General features: G+C 33.0%; 2 protein-coding genes across 2 annotated transcripts; both read right to left on the bottom strand.

The window, feature by feature from the left end:
• Positions 1-113: 113 nt before the first annotated feature.
• Positions 114-2325, bottom strand: LOC108196145 (WAT1-related protein At3g30340). The gene is made up of 6 exons (XM_017363283.2): positions 1800-2325; positions 1655-1717; positions 1457-1573; positions 996-1380; positions 626-777; positions 114-463 (listed from the first exon to the last, which is right to left on the bottom strand). Exons 1-6 carry the CDS (start codon positions 1979-1981, stop codon positions 334-336), a joined length of 1029 nt encoding a protein of 342 aa, XP_017218772.1. The 5' UTR covers positions 1982-2325; the 3' UTR covers positions 114-333.
• A 3329-nt stretch (positions 2326-5654) lies between these two features.
• LOC108204591 (nudix hydrolase 3) lies at positions 5655-20566 on the bottom strand. The gene is made up of 21 exons (XM_017374110.2): positions 20322-20566; positions 18621-18800; positions 17863-17940; positions 16167-16263; positions 15191-15324; positions 14264-14345; positions 12460-12546; positions 11867-11973; positions 11529-11700; positions 11187-11428; positions 11023-11104; positions 10351-10416; positions 9568-9645; positions 9381-9476; positions 9169-9275; positions 8887-9055; positions 7145-7228; positions 6626-6720; positions 6444-6534; positions 6225-6371; positions 5655-5969 (listed from the first exon to the last, which is right to left on the bottom strand). The coding sequence occupies exons 1-21, from the start codon at positions 20402-20404 to the stop codon at positions 5901-5903; spliced, it is 2346 nt and encodes a 781-aa protein (XP_017229599.1). The 5' UTR covers positions 20405-20566; the 3' UTR covers positions 5655-5900.
• Between the last annotated feature and the right edge of the window lie 836 nt (positions 20567-21402).

Raw genomic sequence — 21402 nt, 5'->3', positions numbered from 1 at the left:
TATTTTTTATTTCTTTTGAAGAAAAATAGTAAGGTTTATCTATTCTCGCTCAGAAAATTCTCTCCGAAAGGATTGTAATTCGTAGGCAAGCTAACTTGTTCAAAAGAAAAAAATCATTTGCAATATTTATCTTTTCTTTACAATTTTCAAGAATACAACTGCAATTTATTGAGAATACATGTAATTCTTTAATTCAACATAGTAACAAGCACCTTATGGTTAGGACAATATGACAATATGAAGTATTCATGTTCTTCCAGTCCACTAAAATTAAGCTAATGTATTGTATTCTGTTCTAGCTAGGACTAAAACATCCTGGATTCATCAGGGCCTTCATATCTCTTCTGCAGCTGTCATTGCAGGATCTGTAACAGGTTTTATCGCATTACAGAGCACAGCTTCATTGATTTTGCCCCACAGAAGAATGTACATTCCCGCGACTACTAGAACTGATCCGAGGACACTGTTTCCATTTATCAACACAAAAAGAATAAGTTAGCATTGCTGCTTTCTTCGTATTGGGCTGTTACTGGCCTACCAACTATTAGCACTAAATATTTGCATGCTCAGTTGAACTCAGAAGAATGCAGCTTGTTAGGCTTAAGATAACTTCAGATTCACTTACCTTCCCAGATGAATCTGTTCATGTAGAAATGTGATATCAAACGCGGCCACAAAAATCTGTATCAGAGGACTGAAGGCTGAGGTGAAAACAGGACCTCGTTCTTTAACACACCATGACATAATCACGTAGCATAATCCTGATCCTACCATTCCCTACATCAAAGTTGACCCCATTGATTATTTGATTAGAAAAGCCTAATTCACATAATCATGTCATTAGCACTCTAGTGGTAATGCGGTTTAAGGTAATTAAGCATAAAGACACAATTGTTTATTAACCAATATGTTCTGATGTTCTTAATATGGAATCTTATATGTTAAAGTATTCATATATTCGAGACAAGAAATCTCCAGATAAGTTTTCCACTTACAGCAAAGAGGACAGTTAGAATCTCAAGACTTCCTTTGATGAGCCAAGCAGATGTATTCCTGTGAATCGCAACATACAAGAGGGCTGACTGGATAGTACTAAAGAAGGAAATCATCGCAGTGCTGGAATATTGGCACGGGTAAGTCTTCCCAATCTTAGCTTGTATAAGAAACCACGACGACCACATAATGCTGCCTCCTGTCAAAAGTAAGGTTCCAGTTCCCCACCTCTTTGTACCACCTGTTGTCGGATCTTCTAAAGGCGTTGGAAGGTCCCGGAGGGGAATCCCTTTGTAAAGTGTCAGCAATAAGGCCCCTCCCACGCTGACCAACGCTCCAAACACCTTTGCTCTTCCACTTTTGTGCTTCAAATTCACTTTCTCTAGTCTGAAATGTTTAAAATGTAGTCATGCTTTTAACATACGCGGAAAACACAGTTAGGCATCAACGGATTCCAACTTACCCGAATGGCATTGCCATTATAAATGTGATTACAGGCACCATATTGATGAAAGCACACGAAAACGTTGCTGATGTAAATTTAAGGCCAAGAAGAAAGAGGTACTGAGTCAATGTCACACTGTTTAACAAACACAACTAAAACATATTAGCAATTTAGCATCAATCTGGAACAGATCGAATCACGACTACACAAACTGACCCGATCAGAGCACTGAGAAAATGATCACACAAAATGCCAATCGTCGGCTTAGGCCTGCTTTTCCTGAAACAAAACAAGACCTTCTACATACGTAAAATTCCTCAGAAAATTCAAATTATTTCAATAAACCGAAGATCACTAGTACCTTTCCCAGAAATAAGCAATAGGCGACAAGAAAATTGTGGAGATAATTTGTCGATAAAAGATAATCAGCAAATGATCTAATCCCCCACTAAGAACCTTCTTAAGAAGTATATTAACAACAGCTAAACAAAAACTCGCTCCCACCATCGCGATAACCTGCTTCCATTGCTCAAAACAAGCCATTCTGAAACTACTTTTAAGCTCTTTTTCAGTGTGCAGATACAAATAAGCATGGTGATTTCAAGCACATTTATAAATAGAGTCTGGCCTCTACTGAAGCTGATTCGTATAATTATATTCTGAGCTAATCACATCAACATTTTTAAGGCAATGAGCAGGGCATTTGTTAATAAAAAATAAGTACTTTTTTGAGCAAGATAAGGTGATGAGTGATGAAATTTAGAGGGACTAGCAAGAGGCACTTGTACAGGAAATTAACACTACCAAAAATGTGCATCTTGAAAAGAAGCAAGCACTATGAGCCATTGTTGATGATACAGTGCAGAGCATCTAATACTTGTCTTTCAACATAAAGTGGCAACCTCAATTTATAGCTAGTGGGAGTTTCGGGAAATTGTAGCATTCCTACTCCAAACTTCTTTTACCAGCAACAGCAATTATATTTTCGAATAAGTAGATTGTTCTGTCGTTGTTCCGTAACTCGTCAAATTAGCTCCATATTTGTATTTTTTTCGTAACTTCATCGCAAGCCTAATGCGTAATAACTTGTATTTTCTCAATTAATATATTATATATATACTTTTGTTTACGAAAAATTAAACATGACAATCCTGATTATTTGATCAAACACCAGGACCATTTAAACTAATTTTTTTATAAAAACAGTAGTTATTTAGAAGTATAAATAAATATATATATACTCTTCAAACACTTGAATACACATGTAACATGTTATATGAAAATGACAATTATTTAAAAATAAAAATAAATATATTTATGAGCTCCGAACACCTTTTTTTTCCTTGTCACATGAGTTCCGAACACTTGAATATACTGGTTATATCAATCTTTTTTTAGTAATTTTATTTAAAAGTGATTGTAATAATAATATATATACCAACTTTAAGTATTCGAAGATAGGTTCACAATCTATTAGAAAATTGATATTTCTGGTTTAAACAACTAAAAATAAGCAAGTTTTAGGTAAATGAAAAACTAGAAGAGCAATTGTATTTTCGAATACTTAGATTGTTCGATCGTTGTTCCGTAACTCGTCAAATTAGCTGTATCTTCGTATTTTTTCTTAACTTTATCGCTTAAACCTGATGCGCAATAATATTTACACATAAATTGTGTGCCTGTATTTTCTCAATTAATATATTATGTATATACCTTTGTTTACAAAAAATTAAAGATGGCAATCCTGATTATTTGATCAAAACACTAGTACCATTTAAAATAATTTTTTTATAAAAACGGTAGTTATTTAGAAGTATAAATAAATATGTATACTCTTCAAACTCTTGAATACACATGTTATATGAAAATGACAATTATTTAAAAATATAAATAAATATATTTATGAATTGCGAACACTTGAATATACTGGTTATGTCACTCTTTTTAGTAATTCTACTTAAAAGTAATTGTAATAATAATATATATAGGCAAATAATCAAAGAAATTAATGTTATTCTAGAAACTAGAAACCACTCCCATGATCACGGTTTATAACTACTAATATCACTCGTTTATACGCTATTTATCACTATTTTATGTAGTTAAATTAGCAATTTTTATTGTTGATAATTGAGAAAATTTACTTATGTTTGCTATTGGTTATCGATTATCGATGATCAATTATAGTTGTAGGAGGTCTATGATGATGGTAAAAAAATGATGAGATGAGATGTGTGGTGATGGTAAATAATCACTAGTAATGACAAGTTATGGTGACAAGCGGTGGTAGGTCAATCGTGGATATAGGTGACCGCGGTAGCAGTGGAATGGGTTGATAATGATTCCCAGAGGATCATCAATGTAGTACTCCCTCCGTTTCAATTTACATGTCCACTTTCAAAAAAAAAATTTGTTTCAAATTACTTGTCCACTTCAACTTTCAATGCAAAATCATATTTCCAAAGTCAATGCTACTCCACATATCTCTTATTTATATTTCCTAGATCAATCTCACTCCATATATTTTGATCATTTAATGCAATTAATTTATGAACAACCATTTTTCTTAAACTGTGTGATTTTTTTAAAGTGGACATCTAATTTGAAACGGAGGGAGTATGAGTGAAGATGATGATGATATATGTTGTATATATGTATATTTATGTATGTAAATTTCTGAGATTTCTTGTATAGGAAATAGTGATTTGTGATGTAAAAACGAGTGATATTTGCAGTTAAAAATAGTGATAATAATTTGATCAGATACTTTCTAACTTAATTTAGTTTCTAGTGAAGTAAGCCCCTATATATATATACCAACTTTTAAGTATTCGCAGATGAGTTCACAATCTATTAGAAAACTAATATTTCTGGTTTAAACAACTAAAAATAAGCAAGTTTAGGTAAATGAAAAACTAGAAGAGCACGTATACGTGATTGCTTACAGTATACGTGGTTATGAATTATGAATTAATTATTGATCATGCAAAAGTTTAAGACTCTCTAATGATAGGTTTAGTACCATAATGATTCTTCCGCACTCGAAAATGCATTGACCATTAAGTTTAAATAAAGGCTATGGCCTATGCGTGCCTAATATTACCCGTTTTATTTTTGAGTATATACACTTTTTCGTACATTAAAAAAAATCACATGTTTTCTTTTAAGGGTATATTCTATATATTTTGTCATTCTTTAATTTTGGTGGACAATATTATAAATTAAAAAGAGTACTTAAATGAAATATAAAGATAACAATTTATTATAATGTGGTAAAATTCTGAATTACGTAAAATAAAATTTTCAATCTTATTTGAAGTAAATTATTTCTTATATATTCCCTCCGTCCCTTTTTAGTTGTCAGGTTTTGTGCCGGTCAAATTGACCAAAGTTTGACTGAGAGTTGTTAATATTTATCAATTAAAAAAACAAAAAAAATATGTCACTGGAAATAATTTTTAATTTACTTTAAAATGTAATTATCAGTTTTTTAAAATAATGAAAGAATGACTTATAATCTCTGATTAAAAATTAATCAATTTGATCAACAAAAATAAAAATGTGACCACTAAAAAGAGACGGAGGGAGTATCTTTGACATACTCATTCTTATGCATTCTATTTCAGTGTATTTCATTTTGTTCTCATTTTCAATTTTCACTCCTCTGAAATCTGAATTATTAATGCGGATAGTGGCGTCAAATCTTAAACCTTTTTCGTGGTGACAAATCTTATAAAATCGAGGACACTGTTGATTCATAATGTCTGCATCTTTTTTTTTTGAGAAAATAATGTCTACATCTTCTTCCAATTTTTAACCACGTTTTTTGTTTAATAAACAAAAGATATTCCCTATTATATCTTATAAAAAATATGGTCATCTTATTTACAAATTTAAATAAATATCCTCAAATCTCCATGAATATCTCATTCGGTCATTCTATGTAATAAATGTGCAAGATGATTAATAGCACAAGATACTTTTGTAAAAAGACCCACATTTACGGGTTTCCTCAACCTTTTATTATCTCAAAAAGACCGGGTTTACTCAATTTTTTATTACCTCAAAAAGATCCTATCAACTTAATCGATACCTTACAATATTTGGTTATCTACCTTGTAGCTATTAGCTCTTCCCACGAAGAGTGCTACAAAGGCCTTCACTAATCACTACAATAGGGATTAGAGATCACCACAGAAAAATTCAGTTTTCGAAATTGAGAGAATGAATCAACTTTCCAAAAGAAACGCAACATACATAATATACAATATCACAACGTGAGGATTCTTTTCTTCAAAAACACAATTGAGCAGATTGTACAGATTCTTACAACCCATATTTTTATGAGCACTGTTATTCACTTATACTCCTCCACCCTTCTCCATTCTCCAGCACGCAGTACAATTGTTGCATAAAAAATGGTTTTCTGGGGGTCTTCCTGTAGGAAAATTCTATGATATTCCTATCTTTCAGGGCTTGTCTGTAATACTTGATCCGCAATGGGGAATGTTGGAGCTATATCTACAGGAACCTGAAAGATCATATGATGAATATATATCAGATTTCCGATATTATGGCAACCAATTAAGAAATGCTAAGAATTTGTCTTGAGCTTGTGTTCCCAACCATACTGTTCATAATTATTTATCATAATGTGGTTTACAGGTGACCAGTTTAGAATTGAGAATAAGCAATGTTCAAGTCAACAAGTTTGTCCAAATCATTTCCTGGACCAACGTTAGTTATATGCATTATGCCATTGCAACAAACTAAGACCGTGACAAACCTGAACAATTTCCAGCTTCTGCAAAGCAATTTTTAGTGGTTGTGTCATGTCACAATATTTCTGGAGAAGTTCATTTGCAGCATCTTTGTCACCCATGGCCTGTATTGTAAGTATTTTTCTACTCAAGCTCTCAACTGCACCTTCGACCTAAAATCATACACTTATTTTTAACATGTCTGCAAGGTAATGTAAAAAGTATAAAATTTAATGAAGTGATACCTTATCAAAGTCGACAGAAAAAGTGTCGCCTTCATGCAAAACAATCGCACCTTTTTCAAATAACCAATTAAACTGCAGAGCTTGTCCTTTGCTAATGAAAAATTTCAAGAAACTCAAACTAAATGATAGGACACCATGTAGTTAAACACTTAAACCAAGAATATGATAATCAGCTGAGTTACCCATGAGCTTCTTCCAACCCAAAACGTACAGATCTGAAGCATCCCGCAAGGAAAGAAACATACATTGACCTGATTGAAGTATTTGGAAGCACATCCTGGCCACGCCAAGACAATAAATAATATTAAAATTGGTGTATGAAAAACATGAAGTAAATTTCTAATGAAAGAGTTCATTCAATTGACTTTCCAAGTGATAATTCAATATATATGTCATGCATATACAAGAACATGTGCTGTAGACATGCACATCTTCCAAAGGTTAGTTTTATGCTAGTAGAAGTAAAGAAATTACATGTCAAAGGTTGTCATTGCAATTTACTGTAACAAACAAATAATACAGAAATTTGTTCATCTTGTACCAACGTAACAAAAGAAAATCAATTAGTTACTCATCATTCCATTAGCGGGCTACATAAGAGACATAGACATATGGGCACTACTAACACAATCTGGATGCAATAGAAGCTTTGTAATACATTACTTTCATCATATCTAGATGTATTTAATAAGAAAACTAACCTTGTCAATCAAGTATTTAACGGCCCAAAGACCGACAATATCAGCTTTAGCTTCTTCTAGAGCTGAGTGGAGTTCTTGCAGCTCCTGTGACAAGAGAAATGGTACAACATGGGACATGACACATGTGCAATAACATATAACAGATGAGGAATAATTAAAGCTTAAATGAAATAAAAAATACAAGTATAGAAATTTCAGGGACTAGAGAAGATGTGCTTTTCTCCATCTATTTCTTAAAAGTGGGAGTTGCTCTCTTAAAAGTTTGCAGGTGTGTGAAATTCAATCAGAAATATAATAATTGACCCAGATATTAGTCTATTTTGCCTTTTTAACAGTAGAAAAATTTAGAATAGGACTCTAAAGGACAGAATGCATATCACTTCATCATGGAGCTATCTATAAAATTCTTAGCAGACAGACTTCCATTAAAAAAAATGAACATCTACAGGTAACAAAATGAGCACATCTAATCAACAATAATGTGCATACAGTATCAATTATTATAAAGAGTGAATAGAACACTATAACTTGGTTAAACTCCTTTGCTTTGTACAAATATATGCATAAACGAGTACAATATGCTAGTGACTGGTTCTTAGGAGGCAAAAACAACAACAATTTCCTTTTAAAGTTTAACATCTGGATCTTCTTATATCATAAAGGCCACACAGTTGACTCAAGTCAGCTCATAGTTACTGTACAAAAGATAATGCCCCTTGACTATAGTTACATGTTATAATATGACAACTAGAGTAGCATATTAGCCTAAGAGCTTCTAAATTCGCCTAGAAACTAGTAACATACCAATTTTTTATCACAATTTATTATAACTGCAAAAATCACTAGTTTATACACTGACCACCACCTATTATATACAAAGGAAATCATCTAATTTTGTTTTCGTAAATTAGAATATATGCTTATGGTGACTTTTGGCGATCGACCTTTGATGGTCAAACGTAGATGTAGGAGCCTAGGAGATCGAAGGTGGCGACAAGTGATAGGAAGAGGTCTATGGCTGTAAGTGATCGACAGTGATGACAAGGGGTGGTGGGAGATGGTGGCCTGTGGCAATGATGGTAGCGGGAGTTCCCTTCACTGCACTAGGTGTAGCTGATGGGGATATGTGGTGTGTGTGTGTATATATATGTATGTATATATCAGAATTTGAGTGATTCATTGTATATAAAAAAGTGATCATTGGGGTACAAAAGGGTGATTTATGTAGTTATAGATAGTAACCGGATATTTTCAGGGAGTACTTTCTAGTTTCAATGCTAATTTGATTATATATACAAACACACACACAGACCATGAAAAATACATATGAAGGGGAAAAAAAATCAAAGAAAAGACAAATGGAGCACCTAGTGGATAAGATGTAAACGACATAGTAGTACCCAAGGAAAGAAGTAAGATTACATTCCAGAAGCAACTTCCTGACTTGTTACATTAATCCTTTGATAAATCATTTAGTTTGGCCTCATATTTGACAACACAAGGTATTCACAAAGTGAACCAATATGAGTAGTGGATGCTTATATTCATGAGCACAATATGATACTAGTTCTAGTTCATGAACAAAACACATATCAATGCTCACAATTGGTCTCTCTGGGTGAGAGGAAGACATGTATAGCAAGTTCCACCTTTTATTTTACAAAAAAGAAACTAAAAACTCACTAAGATGAATAAAAACTAAATGATAAGTACTATCAAACTTATTATAAAATCCAACTTACCAATCTAACTGTAGACTTTTTACCGCTCGGAAGGGTTATGCTGTGAGGTCCGATACCATGGCAACATTCATGGCAAATAGTGTGAGTGAAGAAAGAATTAAAGTCCACATAATTCTGCTGCTCCTTTGTAATACATACATCAGCAATAGGCCGAAGAATTAACTTAAACCTGTTAAGGAAATAAGGTTTCATAAAAAACATAACTGACCATGGAGTAAATATATCATATATAGTCAGCAAAAGACACATATTCAGCATGCTCTTCACAGAAATTACTAGTACTTTGCTTCTGAAACATTTTTAAGAATGACCATTGAAGTTCCTCGATCTTTTACTATACGCTCGTCATTTGGAAGATTAAATGCAACTGTCTGCGGACCTTTAACATCCTGCCATAAATAACAAAGGTGTACACAGCTTTACTGTTCATGATAATACATACAATGTCAGAAAAACGTAATAAAATAAACATGTTCACGAACGAAAGGACTAACCCCTGCATTATATAATAGCTGGACAACACGTATAGGAGCAGCAATCACATCTTCTGATTTGTACACATCATCCAGTGGAAGATTTTTCTCCAAAACCTACAACAAGATAACTCTAAATAGGATATTGCAGAACCTTCTAACTAACGTGAATATAAGTGAGAAGATTGGGTATAGTTAGAAAAAGCACCTGCAAATAATCACCAAAAAGTTTAAGCTGAGCAGTTGCTTCATCATCACGAATTCCAATGAATGCCTCAAATGTTGCCTAGACAAAAACTTGATATAAGTTACATAAATACCAAAGAACAAGATTGATTCACTAAATAGAAATATATTTCAAATCTTATCACCTATGACTAGCTCCTCCTTTATGATCTTATAGAACCCAATTTTGTCGTTGTGTTCTATATTTCACAGACAGTAGTTGCAGTTTATTAGGTTGTTGGTGTTAAGTGTATATGATATTTTTAAACATTAAATGCGTAACAGTTGTAAATCTACATAAAAAACAGCCTTATGAAGCTAATATACAGGCTGATATTTAGTGATATTATATGCTGATTTAGAGGCTGGCATCAGGGGATTTGGTGGGTGATTTACAGGCTGAAATTAAGGGATTTGTAGCTGTAAATCTCTGATGTACCTTTAAGTACAGGAGCTTGTTTTTATGAAAATAAATAACATTTCATAGCTTTTTCTTATATTTTGTCATGGTGTTAGAGAAGGCTTTATAAGAAAGTCTCCTCTCGTGTTTCAGGTCTCGTCTTGTTAATCACAGTGTCCTTGTCTTGGCTTCTTTCTTTCTTGAACTTCGTTTTCTAGTTCTTGTCTCCTTTAAAAAATTATGTCGCTAGAGCGATCTGACCACATCTAGACAAAATAACTGCACAGCCGTTTCATCTAAAGACTGTTATAGACTTATAGGTTATAGTTCAGCTAAAAAAGACGCATAGAAACTATGTCCATTTACCTTGTATCCGAAAATTGCATCTTCATAGGTCTCATATGGGCCTATAGTTATGTCCAGCTTAGAGTCCTTGAATGTAATTAAAAAAAAAAAAAAAAGAACGTATTAAATTTATTTTCTGAGAAGTAGAATACAAGCAAGTGACAGTTATTTTTTTCAAAGAAAAAAATTTCAAACAGGAGGTACAATAATATTGAATGCAAAACAATTAAAACTTTTAATACAGTGGCTACATCTAGAACTTGTCGTGATGTTACAAAATTGTAGGACATGGTGAAGCTACTAGGAGATGTGCTTCATTAGGTTGTAAAAACACTCTTCAAAGTGCAAGGATTTAACTGTGTATAAAAGGTTTGAAACAAAATAAAACTGATAATCGTTTATTTACTCTTATTTGAGATTAATTGGGTATGCAGAACTGAAGTGTCTGGGGGGGGGGGGGGGGGGGGGGGGGGATGTGAAAGTGACACATAAATGGGAAGATAGAAATAAATAAGAGAATCAAAGACAACCCCATTGTTAACAAATCTGCAGATATGAGTACACAATGATAATATGGAATCATGGCCTAGTACTACTGAATTGATAGAAACGGTTGTTATACGAACACTCAGCATCAGATAAAGTAGATCACACCATTAACGCAAAGAACTTGAATATAAACACCCTGCTTACCAATTCCATCCAGGCTATATCTGACTCATAGTAGTCATTTGTGAGGAAGGCATCAGCCTTGCCATGTAGCAGCCTCTTTAAACTACACAAACGATACTACTAAATAATTAAATAAACTTCCAAGATTCAAATAACCGAAGAAAGGAAGTTCATTAATACAATACCTAGGTGTGCTGGTCATGTCCCCTGCTTTACGAAGAAACTCAGCAGCTTTAGCAAGGAACTTTTTGTACTCTTGAGAGTAAGGAACAACATAAAGATCATAAGGAAGAGTAGAATTAATTGTTGCATTGCTGCATTTTGATGAATCTAAGTCCAGTTCACAGTGCCTTTTAATGACGCTAAAAAATCCCGTTGCCTCTTGCCTCTGGTCCACTGTGAGGCTGTCCTTCCATAGTTCAAATTCCTATTACAAGTATAAAGCTTTAAGCCTTCATGCAGGAGAACTAATAGCAATGGATGGATCAGTGTTTATGAAGCATGTAATATTAGCTTCCTATACTAACCATTTTGTCCATATCTGGAGGGTAAAAATTTGCGGAGGGCGCCTTTTCAACAGGGAAGGCAGATCTGTATTGAAGACCTTTCCAGCCAGTGACTGGTGTAGTGACTTCTGGAAGCAACTTAATAGCCGAGTCTGCAGTTGACAAAAATGACTCATTTTCATCGATGCAAGACCTGCAAAAGATAGATAAAGCACAATATAAACAGAACAATGACTTTACCCCCCCCCCCCCCCCCCTCCTCTCTCTTCCCTAAAGAAAATAAGCGAGGGGATACGGATTGCCATTTAATTTACAAAGCAAGAGATGATAAACATAAATAGCACTAAGAGGGTATTTACCAAGGAGATTTGTTGATACAATAATATCTCCATTTCAAGTTGTCTAGCGAAGAGACTTCAGCATTCTTGCTTAACCAATCCCTTAAAGATGGATTGCTATACCAAATCTGATAGACAAACAAGGATATTTCCATTATATATGAAATAAAGCTAAAAGACAGAAACCTTCACCAGTAAGCATAATTACACAGATATGTTCTGGGTATGAAGTACCCATTCTAGGTGCAACTACAGAAAGGCTCGAGTAAAGGCAGTCATAAGTAATAACTATATTGTGTATGTATAGTTGTATGCATTTTCTGCACATAAATATCTCAATTTGAATGCGGAAACCAAAAAGTGATACCAGACAATTGCAATAGGCAATGTGTGTGTGTGTGTGTGTGTGCGCGTAGTCAATCACCTAATCATGAATTCATGATTAAAAACTAAAACCAACTTTTGGCGCTAGACTCTTCTATGGTCATGCAGCAATTCCCGAAAATTACTAATATCTCAATGGTGAAGAATCACAAATTAAAAGAGTAGGCTTCTCCTGTGAAACTTGTGAAGCAAAAATACAGGCTAATAGCTAGTATGCAGGATACAACAACCTGAAGGTAGAAAATGTCGTTCATTATCATGGCAGCTTTTATAATATACTTCAAAGCGCCTTTGTCTGCATCTGTGAGGCCCATTAACTGCATAAAGAACTCAAATCAGCACCAACTATAGCCACAAAAAGGTTACAGACATTTGAAATCTATAACATAAATTCACAAATCAAGGTTACAAATCTTCAATTTCCATTCTCTACCTGCTAGCATGTTAGAGACTGTTAATTGGTATTTCTTGCAAAGGCATTACATCTTTAAAAAATGACATATTAATGTTTTTCATGTTACATTCGGCAAGTTTTGTGTATGTAATTATTTCTTCATAGTTACCCTAGTCATTTGTTTTGTTGTATGGTCTAGAAGTCTTAGTATGTCTTTTCAGAGTGTATAGAATTTGATCTCCTTTTTGTAAGATTAAATATATGGTCTTAGATAGTGAGACATGGGAAATCATAACTTGAGCTCGAATATATGGTCTTATACACACACTGTTCTATCTGCTTGTCCTGTCCCGGTTTGTACTAGCTGGAATGATTTCACTACTGGCCGTTTCATTCGCATTGGCTGTCCGAGAATTACAAGATTTATTGGATATCTTTACATTGCTGCTGCTTGGTATGCTATATGGACTGAGAGAAACAATCGAATCTACAGGAATGTTAGACGCAACCCTTCTGAACTAATTTCACTTGTTCGAGCTCAAGTTAGGGACAAACTGTACTCTTATCCTCATTTCCGTAAAAGTGTCCAGGCTGATCAAACCATTATGCTTCTGCTGTATTGAGACATAGCGTTTTTTTTTTTTCTTGGTGACTTCATGGCAAGTTGAACTTTAGTTTATATTGTATTCTTCCTTAACGCGGGGAATGCCCCTAGATATGTATTTTTTCCTCTTCTTTTATTAAACTTTCATTTAGCAAAAAAAAAAAAGACAACTAGACACTCCCTCCATTCCTAAAATGAAAGATTGATTGTTTTGAGTTTTACACACGAGCACAAACAATTAGAGTAAAATGTTTCTGTTCATGGATTATAATTATACCCTTATTTATCTTAAATGAATATATTTATATAGAGACTTTCAAATGGATACACATTTACATTATTTTTGCAGGTTTGTAATATATACAATATTTTTTTTTTAGGAATTTGGGATATATATACATCTACAAATACAAATAGAAACAGAAATAGCAACTTATAACAACTAATTAGCTTTAGACAATATAAGAGTATAGATGTTAAACAAAAAGGCTAACAACTCTCTAAGACAATATAATAAGAAAGTCAACCTTATTTTTGAAGGATTGAGAGAATATGTACTAGGAACAGGCGGACAGCTGAGGTCACAGACATAATCTTTTTCAGTCGTATAATCTTGTTTCTCCACAAAATTTGTTTATAATTTGTCATGTCATTCCTTCCCCATCCATTCTTACCAAGTGAACACAACCTTAGAGTACAAGCCCCAGGGAATGGATTGGCCCTGAGAGGCTGAGACCATGTAATCATAATCTTTATCCCAAGTGCACCTTTACCAATTGATATTAAGTTCGCTCAGCAAGATATCCTCTATTCACATTAATTGCTTTTAGGACAGTATTAGAAAACCAACTTTAAAATATATTGACCAAATGTGCAATTCTAAAATTATCCATCCTCCAGGGACCAGTTGTAATGATTATATAACTTATATCTAATATCCACAAGAACAAAGAAGTAAAGTATTTAAGTTAATATACCTAATACGATGCAAGCAGAAATTACAAAACTAAAATAGACAGCATTCAAAATTTAAAACCTCTGGATTAAGAGAGACAGGAGCATAGCGGGAGAGCTTCTTTTGTAGATCCAAACTCCGTTCTTCAACATTTCCTTTGTACCTTGTAGAATAACATATTGATTAACTCGGCAAAACTTTGCGATGTAATTCTAAAACAGAAAACGTTTTCTGTTTGTTGATTATAATGATTCCATCAATGACCATGTTTGGCATTAGTTTCTTAAAATCTACGATATGCTTCCATCAATATATTCTCGTAATTTGTACACTAAATAAAAGGAACCTGAAATATGTTTTCTACAAAGTAGCCCATGTACGGCTCAATCTTAAAAATCCACCCTTATAAGATGTGTTGGCTAGCTCTAAAGTGGTCCTCGAAGATCGAAATAATTGTGAAATGATATGTGTACCTTTGAATGACTTACTAGTATTTTTTTACCGAAGTGCTAAATTGTCAAAAAATAATTCTAGTTTGTATTAACCAAAATACATGTAAACGTTCTAAAAATTAAAATTGATATGCTTCACATTCTATCATGGATTAGATAGTCTTCTTCATAACAAAAAAGTGAGGACGAAATATTTTTAAGAATTAAATGAAAACAAAACTACCACAGAGACTGGATTAATTGTTCAGAACATATAAAAATTACATAACACTAAATAGCGATCTTTGTTCATAATAGGCAGTAGAAAGAAGAACCAGTATCTATGTCGTGGATTGGGTATCTGAGAAATAATCACGGGGTACAAAAAACAAAATTTGGTGTCTTTGAACATAAGCAAAAAAAAACTATGTTCCATGGACAAATGACAATCTTCACAGAAAAAAACAAGAAATAAGAAATAACAAAAAGCAAAGTAAATTAAGTCCGGACAAATGATTTTAGCAAGCGCTGCCTCTTTATTTACCTCTCTATCACAAAATATTTTCGGAGGACATACCTTCTCAGAATTATATTGAAGAGCTGACCATATTGACCATCTATATCATAAGGGACATACTGAGGGTCTTTATTAGCCAGCATGCTCCGATACTCCTCAAAGGAGATATATTTTACAGCTGAGACTTCTGATTCCTATAGGTAAATTATATACACTCAGATTACTACAAAAACAAACTTTTATACATTAAAATATTAATATGAGCCTATCCATATATATATATATATATATATATATATATATATATATATATATATATATATATATATATATATGTCCCCAACTGCATGAAAAAAAGAGAGTCATGAAACATATAAATAATGCATATAGGAGTAGTTAGGAAAAAGTATTATACTCCACCAATAGTCACTGAAGAACATAGCTGGTAGACAAAAACTTAAAATTTAATAAAATAACAACTAACATTGGAGAATGATGTCGTAGCAGTTACATATTACAAGAAACATTATTATTTATAGTAATCAAAAAAACTTTTGCTGGATAATTCTTTACTGATTTTTAATCACTGAAAGTCTACATGCAGAAAGCTATATCTTCATTTGGCAGATACAAATCTTCAAGTCGCCCAACCAGTTACACCATTTACAATTTAAAAAAAAAAAAGAAATCAATAGAAATCATGGAAGGATAGCTGGAAACCTGAAATTGATTCACATCCACAAGTCTAACATTTCCTGGGCACTTAAAGCTTAAAACACAAGATTTCTACTACTGAGCTAAAATAGTTTTAAAGGATCTAAAATTGTAGAAATTCATTTATAATTACTAGATAAGAGAAGCATGTCATCAGATGAAGAATACATTCATAAAAACTTGAAGCTCAGGTAGAGTACTGCATCTAACATGCCTGGCATGCCATACGCGTGACACTGCTCGAAACACCACTTCACCAAGCATAATAAATTGGTTCTATTTGATTAAAACATAATTTAAGCATACCATTCGATCTCCTCACCTGAAGAGTAAATGCCTCCAATGGAATTGGTTCTAAAGTTGTCACCAAATATACATCACAGTATTCATTATTGATGAATGTACCGCCATTTGTCACACTGCAATATAATATATCTGATTAAAGTAAAGTAAATAACTCTTGATATCCGAAGCTTAAAGTTATCAGTTTAGAGTGTTTATCCAATTTTCTTTGTCTTAAGCTAACAATTTTTCATTTTTATATTTAGTTAAGTCCAATTAACCTTGTGAAACAAGAAGTACGTATCCCATTACAAAGAAGAGAGACAAATCAGAATTCATTTGTGGGTAAAACTTCTGTCATCTTTTAACGGGAGTGGAATTTATTCCCCATATCTATAGGGAAATTTTCTTAGTCCTAACCTCTCTTGAGTAGCTTATGCAGTAGCTAACACATGTATATGACTAATGTCTGATTAACTAAAATGACTTCAACACATCAGGAACAGCTATGCCAGGCAAATTTATTTATTGTATCTCTCTAACATAAATTCTGATGTTTAGGAGGAGACATAAGCAAAAAATTTACTACGCTCCTCACCAACACAGCTCCCAAACAATAATGCAAGTTCATTTTATTTTCCAAACTTGGAATTTTCTTAAATAAAAGATATGAATATACTTATGCACAACGTAGATGAGAATGAAAATTTTCGAATATTAAGTGAGAATTTTCAATATTTAAGATTAGGTCAGTGTCAAGGGCCACTAATAATACAAAATATAGAAAAATTGAAATCCCAATCATGACTTGCTCATAGAATCATCATAAAGTGGTTTAATTAATAAAGAAATGCCAAATAATCATGTAAGAAATATATAACTTTAAAACTTTTAGATGTATCAAAAAATAATAAGCATTCTATATATTATAATTACTTATCTGATATCTCGCATCAACACATATAGCACAACTTTTGTGTACTCTCCACATTCCAAGAAATAACAAAACATGGAGATTCCTTGTGATAGAGAACATTTTACGCTAGACTCAGCAAAAATTGATTTGTCAACTATGTGAGCACGAATCAGAAGAATATAAGTACTTATCTTGAAGCAACAACAGAGAATTTGACGAGTTTATGGCAGTGTTTGGTATTTTTACCTACTTTTGTTTTCAGAAACAAAAAAAAACTCCTTTTTTGTAGTTTTTAAAATATTAGGTAGCATTTGACAAATGTTTTGTACAACCAATTTTTAGAATACAAGAAACACCGTTTTGTTTAATACGGTGCAAAATGTTAAGATGGAAAGTCATTATATCATTGTAAGAGGGAGGAAGGTTGAAGAGTTATATTGAACTACTTTTATATCTCCGTAATCGTTGGGATGAAATGTTAGAAATAAACTTTTTTATATGTACAAAAAATAACACTTTTATGTTTTCTGTTTTTGTTCTGATAACGTTTTTCATGAAATAGGACCATACGCCACTAAAAAGTTTTCTATGTAGCCAAGCTTCTATGCTTCGCACATCTCAATCCGCGAAAGTAGACAGTCAAAAAATTATAATACAAAAAGGAAAGAAGTGTTGCACAAGAAAATCATCAAGATGATGATAGTGTGATTTAAACAGAGAAAACTTATTACTTTTATCTATCCAAAACAATATTTAAGAAACTGATAGACATCACAAACAAAAAGATTCAACTTTCAACCAGAACGCTTTATTGACCAACCTTTCTTCTAAGAATACGAATATCGATTCAAATGCATCCTTGGGTAGAAGTACACCAAGCTCTTCATGTAGTTCCCTCCTGTAATACTTACAAAAGTTACAGGAAGCAACAGAATAACAAATAAGGTTTCCATGCAGAAAGCAGCTACCAGAAATTCAGCAAATCCATAAGCTTCTACAAGGAATTGCATGACCACTCTAAACTAATTCCTTTTCAAGCTACCTCTATTTTAGTGACGTCTTTTCTAGGTGAATATATATTATTGAGAAGACTTTTGTCCACTAAGAAGGTGACGAATATACGTTGTAGTGCAGCAGATAGATCCATACTGACGTGAATATATCCACAGTGAGGTGTAATCTAAATAACAGAAAACACTTCACTGTCTCATAAAAGTATAGATAATGCGCACTATTCACTACAACAGAAGAAACCTTGACTTGTTTTCAAAAGTTCTTATGCAAAATAACTTGAATTTTACTTTGAAGAAGTATTACAGTTTTTACCGAATCAATTTCAGATCAGGACATGATAACATAATTAATGTTGAGTACTTGAATTTGACCTGAACTCAACAATAATGCAATCTATTATAAATATACCCAACACAATTTATTTATTCTTCACTGTGCAAGAGAACACAAACAAACAACATGCCTTTCTGCATATCTGTAAATGACACTTGATGACAATGCAACTAGTTTCGACCAAAATGTTTGACCATAAAGTATAAAAGTTGTCCAAGTAAAGATATCTACCTAGCCGTGATAAGGGACGAGTCTCCTGCAGATATATGACCCGCACTAGAAATATCCCACAAGCCCGGCCATGAATCCTTACAGTCTGCACGTCGTTGGAGAAGTAGTTCCTGTGTGCTTTCAGCGTATATCCAAACATGTACAGCTCGATGGTAATCCCCATCACGATGTACAGCACTTCTGTAACAGGGAAGCCATTTGACAGCAAAGAAGATAAATATAGTAAAAAGAAACCAATACAGACAGATAAGAGTAGAATCTTGATACATTCTAGCCAAATTCATGTTGACGGTACTCCATAAATATTCAAGCTATATTATAACAGGAAACATTATTATTTTGGAAGTGCCCATGCATAACATGAACAATCTTATCGAATAGTGATTAAAAGAAATAAAAAATAACACGACCGGATGAGCTAACTCATTAATGCCCCTCTTTACAGCAGTAATTTGACAGCATAAGTCTCTATTGCTAATTTGATGTGTTCAGAAACAATCCCAGTTACAGTGACATGATAATCTCATAGCACATAAGGATCTTGATTTTAAATTTTTTTTTAAAAACATATCCACGACATATTTCACTACATACATAGATTGAAATCAGAGTGACACATGCTTAAATCATAAGAGTACTTGAATATTTTCAAGGTATATGTTTTTCTTTTTGATAAATTTACTGATACAAGAATGAGATACTAAAACTAATTTGAGACAAAGGAAATTGTGCATATTAAACACGTGATAAGGAAATTGTGCATATTAAACACGTGATCTGTTCGGCATAATCCTCTATTTATAACAATATAATGGTGTACATTACAAAATTATCTACTACCTTTCTTATATGCAAACAATTACAATACAAGCCGACTTGCAAAACAATCTCTTCTTCACTCGACAAGCTTGAGCATAAAATTAATTAAACTAATCAGCGATCTAGACCAAAGCTTTTCACAAGCACATAGGTTTTAGCTAACGTTGCGAGATGATTCCACTAGTCAAGTGATGTAGAAACATTTTCGACGCATATCGAGACCATAATGAATAGCAATACAGAGTTTCACGCGAGGACAACATGATCATCCAAAATGGTAAAACGTCACAGCAGCGAAAGATTGTGCATGATCACACCTAAATTTATTAAAATTTAATTTTTAACGAGGACTTCTTTTTATTATGTTTTAGGGTTTTATATCCCTATATAAACAACATTATGATCTAACATATGATGATCTTTAATTGAATTAAAAATCCTAAAGAGTCATCTCTTTATCTTTTCTTGTAGGTTCAAGGGTTGCCTTGAGGATTCATCATTCAAGGTTTCAAGTATTTCTCTCCTTTCCCGATTAACGTTTGTTTGTTTTTCCTACGCTTCCATTCCGGGTCATCAACCTATCAAACTAACGGTGACACAAATTTTCCTAATCAAACTCAACATTCATACCATAAATGAGTGGAGATAAAAATTGCCCACTAACAAGACAACAAGAAGCCAACTACCTTAAACACATTTTTCCTGCACAAGAAACAATCGAAACTGCTAAAATAAAACAACCCAATTTGTTTGCAATGAGATTGATGAATATACATATCTGGGGTTTTAATCAATCACGGTAAACACAGGGATTGAAAGATTTGGTTGATTTCTTGAATCAGTAAATAATAAGTTATTAATTGTAGATAGTAGTAAGCTCACCTGGGCTTGGTGAATCCAGCTTTGTGGCCAGTTTTAGTGAGAACATCAAAGTGTTCTTCTTCTTGTTGCTCCTTTTCGGCCATAATACAGTAGCTACAAGACGCTGGCTTCAACACAGCGCTCTGATAAATTAAATCAAATTTGATCTTCAGTATGTACTGTATTTTTGCGCAATTCAACGGTAAAACGCTGCTTAAACAAGTCGAATATACCGATAAAAACTAAAAAGTAAAACGGGTCATACGCGAGGAATTTGATAAAGAAATATTTATTAAATTAGATTAGTCATATGATTAAAAATACTATAATTATTAGTTTCAAAAAAAAAATACTATAATTAATTGCTAGATGTATTAAAAAAGTGTAACGAGAGTCCAACTCCTGTTTTATTCATTTTTCTCCTCACCCGCTGTCTCCCCTTCCCCTCTCCCTTCATACACTCAATCCAAATAACTATTGTCTTCGCAGGAGACCTTATTCTCCTCTCTCTGTTTTTTTTTTTGTTTTTTCTTTCAATAATCTTCATCTTTTGGGTGAGATTTTTGATCCTTGCATCCATTTTTTTGGGTGTTTTATGTCTCTCCTTTTTGAGTGGTTTGTATCTCTCTTTTTGGAGTGGTTGGTATGTTATGTTTGATGTGTTCAATTTTGTTATTTTGGTCTGTTCGGTGATAATTATCGCAAAAGCTCATATTGCACAATGAAAGATTGTTCAATATATGGTGATATATGTATCACCGGCCTCAGTTGGCGTAACTGACGGGTGTGAACACAGGACTATCACCTATTTTTTATGTGCGCAGGTCAATTGTGACTTTACTATTTTCGAGCATGACAGCTGAATCTGTCTCCTATTTTAATAAACTGAAAAATGTATGTTTGTGTAACAAAAAAAATAAAAAATCATAAATATATAACTGATTTAAATTCAGAAGTAGGTAAGATATATTTTTCCAGTTATTTATTTATTTTAAACTTTGTTTATATAGAAATTACAAATAAATTCTAAATTATTCATAATATACTTTTATTATCACAGTTTTATATTTTTGTAATTCATATTATATTATTAAAGCCGAAA

The sequence above is a fragment of the Daucus carota genome, chromosome 1, assembly GCF_001625215.2.
Source record: "Daucus carota subsp. sativus chromosome 1, DH1 v3.0, whole genome shotgun sequence".
NCBI lineage: Eukaryota > Viridiplantae > Streptophyta > Magnoliopsida > Apiales > Apiaceae > Daucus > Daucus carota.
The sequence above is the reverse complement of the archived record's forward strand: the minus strand, read 5'-3'. Positions and strand labels throughout refer to the sequence as shown.